The sequence below is a fragment of the Gigantopelta aegis genome, unplaced genomic scaffold (assembly GCF_016097555.1).
Source record: "Gigantopelta aegis isolate Gae_Host unplaced genomic scaffold, Gae_host_genome ctg10209_pilon_pilon, whole genome shotgun sequence".
Lineage (NCBI taxonomy): Eukaryota > Metazoa > Mollusca > Gastropoda > Neomphalida > Peltospiridae > Gigantopelta > Gigantopelta aegis.
In genome coordinates, this window is record NW_024532261.1 from 221 (window position 1) to 4,648 (window position 4,428).

The following is a 4,428-nucleotide window of genomic DNA, read 5'->3' on the forward strand; positions in this document are numbered from 1 at the left end:
TAACTGAAGAGAATTTTCTTTAAGTTTCTATAAAAAAAAATCCAGATTTTTTTTTATAGAAACTTAAAGAAAATTCTCTTCATAACGTTTAAGACTAGTAACTACTCCCCACCCCCCCCCCCCCCCCCCCCCCCCCCCCCCCCCCCCCCCCATTAAAAAGCCCAAAAAAATCCTAGCTATGGCCCTGCGATACTGCAGGAGAGATATTTTACCTGAGGTCATGAAAGCAGACACACTGTATGTCACACGCAGTGCATTTAGCAATTCACTAGCCGGAAAGAATAACAGAATAACTGGAAATAACTTTATAAAAAGTAATGGCAGATTTACTGATTTCTGTGAGGATTATCTGGAAATCTGGAGGCGAAAATGTCGATTTTGGCGAGTATTTTCGCTTGACAATTATGGCTGAAAATCATAGTCACTTTGAGGAATTGATAGTTGAATGCAACAAAAAATTTGACTGCTTTACCCAATATACTCCGACGCCATATAACTGTAAATAAAATGTGTTGAGTGTGTCGGGTTTTTTTTTCTTAGACAAATGTGCATTCTTAGAAACTAGGGTCTGTCACTTTAATATAGGAGTCATGGTGCATGTGCTGGAACAAGAAATAACCGAATGGGCCCAATGACGGGGATCGATCCCAGTGATAATATAATAAGACACAAACTAGTCCTCCCGTTAAGTGTTAGTGAGAAACTGACCTTGATGGCGTCGTGTGTCAGTTTGTGTAGGAGAGGCAGCTCACTCTTGAACTCCTGCATGGCGATCACCCACGTGGTGAGGACGGGGTCCGCGTACGGCAGATGCGGCTTTAACTGGGCTGCCGCAGCCTGCCACTCCATGATCTTCTCCAGAGCCTTGCGTGTGTTTATCTGAAATACATATCAGCATATGATAATCATTTTAAAGATGTATATCTGTCTGTCTGTCTGTCTGTTTGTCTGTCTATCTGTCTGTATAAGTCTGCATAATTTATAATTTCTTTCCTTTCTGTATCTTGATTTGACCTCTAATAATTTTAAAAAAATAAAAATTGTAAGTTCTCTGTTGCATTTGTCAAAAACATAGTAACTGTTGTACTTAAGTGTATACTACAATGTAATAATGTACTTAATTAAATAAATGAATGTTTGAAAGGTAGTTATTTAAAACTCCAACATTACTGGTATATTTCTTAGGCAATTAAGGTATTTGTTAAGGAAAAAAAGAAGAATTGATAAGAAAGATATGTTCCAGAAAAAAACATTTTACAAATGGACAGACAAAGCAATACCATAATACGACCTGTCACAGAAGGGCGTATAAAAATATAATAAATATGAATAGTGAAAAGTTAAAGTTTGTTTTGTTTAATGACACCACTAGAGCAGTTTGATAAATTAACCATCAGCAACTGCATGTCAAGAATATAAATTTTATAATTCTCACATAGTTCTCAGAAGAAAACCTGCCACAGTTTATTCAATAGCAGCAAGGTATTTTTTATAATGCAATTTCCTAGACAGGACAGCAAATACCACAGCCTTTTGATAAACAAGTCGTGGGGCACTGGTTGGGACATAAATATTATATTTTATACAATATTATATGGTCAATTTTACAAAATAGCTCTCAGAGTACTACATGCAAATGATTTAAGTTTCTTTAGAAATGTTTACCTTTCTGAAGAGCATTTGTTTCCAGTCCTTGATTGCATGCGTGGTGACGTCGACGTACTTCCACAGCTCCTGCCGCACGTCCATGCGCACAGTCATCTCGTTGAGGAACTTGAGGTTATACGGCTCGCCGCAGATCGCCGTCCGCCATGTGCTCGCCTCCTGGAGCTGGATCTGGATGGAGAAGAACTTCTCCCGGATCTACAGCAGAAAACACAAACAAGGATCACCAGTCTTCACCATGAGCAAAATCAACACATTTGATCCGTTACAAAGTTTTTTCTCATGAGCAAAATCAACACATTTGATCCGTTACAGTTTTTTCTCATGATTAAATCAACACATTTGATTCGTTACAGTTTTCGTCATGAGCAAAATCAACACATTTGATTCGTTAGTTTTCATCACTAGCAAAATCAACACATTTGATTCGTTACAGTTTTCATCATGAGCAAAATCAAGGTCAGCAGATGATTACCCTCCTGAAATAGTGCTAGGCAAACAATGACATGAAGTTTCAAGGAAGGAAGCAACAAAATGTTTTATTTAATGATGCACTCAACACGTTTTTATTTATGGTTATATGGTGTTGGACATATGATATACCAGTCGTAGTGCACTGGCTGGAACGAGAAATAGCCCAATGGGCCCACTGACGGATCGATCTCACACCGATCACGCATTGAGCAAGCGCTGTACCACTGGGCTACACAGACAGATAGGACTAATGTTTGGATGGATGGACTGATGGATGACTAGACAGATGCATCAATGCAAGGATGGACAGACAAACTAATGGATGGGCAGACTGACTGACTGACTAATGGATTGATGGACACAGATATTGAGAGAGGAAACCCACTGTCGCCACTTCATGGGCTACTCTTTTCAATTAGCAGCAAGGGATCTTTTATATGTACCATCCCACAGACAGGATAGTACATACCATGGCCTTTGTTATACCAGTTGTGGAGCACTGGCTGGACTGAGAAATAGAAGTTTCAAACAAAGTCATAACATATTAAAATATTTATTGCAAGATGATAACTTTGTCACTTTCCTAAAACCTTCCAGGCAAATAAAGAGATCGGGTGAACACCGTACTGATCACTGTCACGGCTAAAACTAAAACTGCGCTCTTGAGACACTGATGCACACTGTATCAATGTAAAGAAAACTAAATAATTAATGACTCGTCAGTATATTTTAAATTAAGTTTATTTGGTGTCTAACATATAGCTACTAGTATCTAACATTATATAGTCCATCCCACAGGGAACCCCTTTTTTGATACTATGGAAGTAACTACAAGTTATTTATTTCCAAGCCGATTGTTTTATAACTTGCACACACAAATAGTATTTGTTCGTTATTTTCAAAACATGTTTACTTTTCTTATTACGTCATACTAAACTGAAATCATTAACAAAAGACACTTTTGTAGAAGGATTGGGACGGACTATAGATATTAAGAATGGAAAAGTATAAATTTTGTTGTAGTTAACGACATTATTAATTAATCATTAGCTACTGGATGTAAAATGTTTGTTAACTCTGACACACAGACTTCAGAAGAAATCTGCTACTTTTTTTCCATTAGCAGCAAAATATCTTTTATAATATTATGTACTTTTCAAGCATGGGCGTACGACCCGGGGGGGCAAAACAGTGGGAAAACAGTGGGGAAAATTCGGGCAAATTTTATCTGGGTAAAATTTCGGCCAAATCAACCCCTCCAGCCCCCCTAAATCAAAGAGTCCCCATACGCCCATGTTTCCAAGAGAGGACAGCACAACTTTGCATTTTGATAGATAAGTCATGAGGCACTGGTTGAACAGGCTAAAACCCAATGAAACGCTGGGGAGTTTTGATCCTATGACTAAGCACTTCAAGCGAGCACTCTAACAGCTGAGTTAAATCTCCCCCTTAACAGAAGAATCCCATCGCCACCACATAGACTAATCCGACTAAATAGCAGCAAGTCATCTTTTATACTTTCACACTGATCGGAAAACACACCTGTCATGGACAAAACTCTCTGGCCAAGTAAGAGGTTGTAACCACAGCAGGATAGCACATATCATGGCCTTTGAAAAAGTTTGATATACTTATTAGTCATGGGACACTGGATGGAACAAGAAAAACACAATGAGTCCCTGTGCAAATGGATGTACTGATATACTGACATATGTATGGATATGGATAGATAAATGTAATGTTGGTGGAAAAAACAAAAAAACTAAACAAATCATGTTTAAACATTTCTCTAAAAATAAAATTAAAACCATAAAATATTTCATTTATTCAAAGTACATTTACTGAGAACTAAGTTGAGGTAAATTAGAAGCAAATGTTTCCTTTTATTTATTAAGAAAAATTAACTCACAGATTTCATTTCCTTGAGGACGTACATCGGATTTTGAGACGGGTCAAGAAATATCCCAGAAGTTGCCATTTTTGCAAGACGGTATGCTTCCTTTTCTAATTTCTGAAATCAGAGACAAATATAATAGTTAACAGTTAAAGTTTTTTCTTTTTTAACAACACCACTACTGCACATTGGTATATTAATCATCAGCTACTGGATGTCAAACATTTGATATTTCTAATACATGTACATACATAGCTTTCAGAGGAAACCTGCTACATGCTTCCATTAACACCAAGGGATCTGTTATATGCACTTTCCCACAGACAGAACAGCACATACCAAGGCCTTTGATATACCAGTTGTGGAGCACTGGTTGGGTTTTTGTTTTTTGTTTT

The 4,428-nt window shown here is 37.5% G+C and overlaps 1 protein-coding gene across 1 annotated transcript; it reads right to left on the reverse strand.

The window, feature by feature from the left end:
* Positions 1–708: 708 nt before the first annotated feature.
* Positions 709–4,150, reverse strand: LOC121390863 (the record flags this gene model as incomplete). Its single annotated transcript, XM_041522735.1, has 3 exons — positions 709–879; positions 1,666–1,863; positions 4,049–4,150. Coding segments are annotated over 3 exons (471 nt in total), but the record flags the coding sequence as incomplete, so codon positions are not given.
* Between the last annotated feature and the right edge of the window lie 278 nt (positions 4,151–4,428).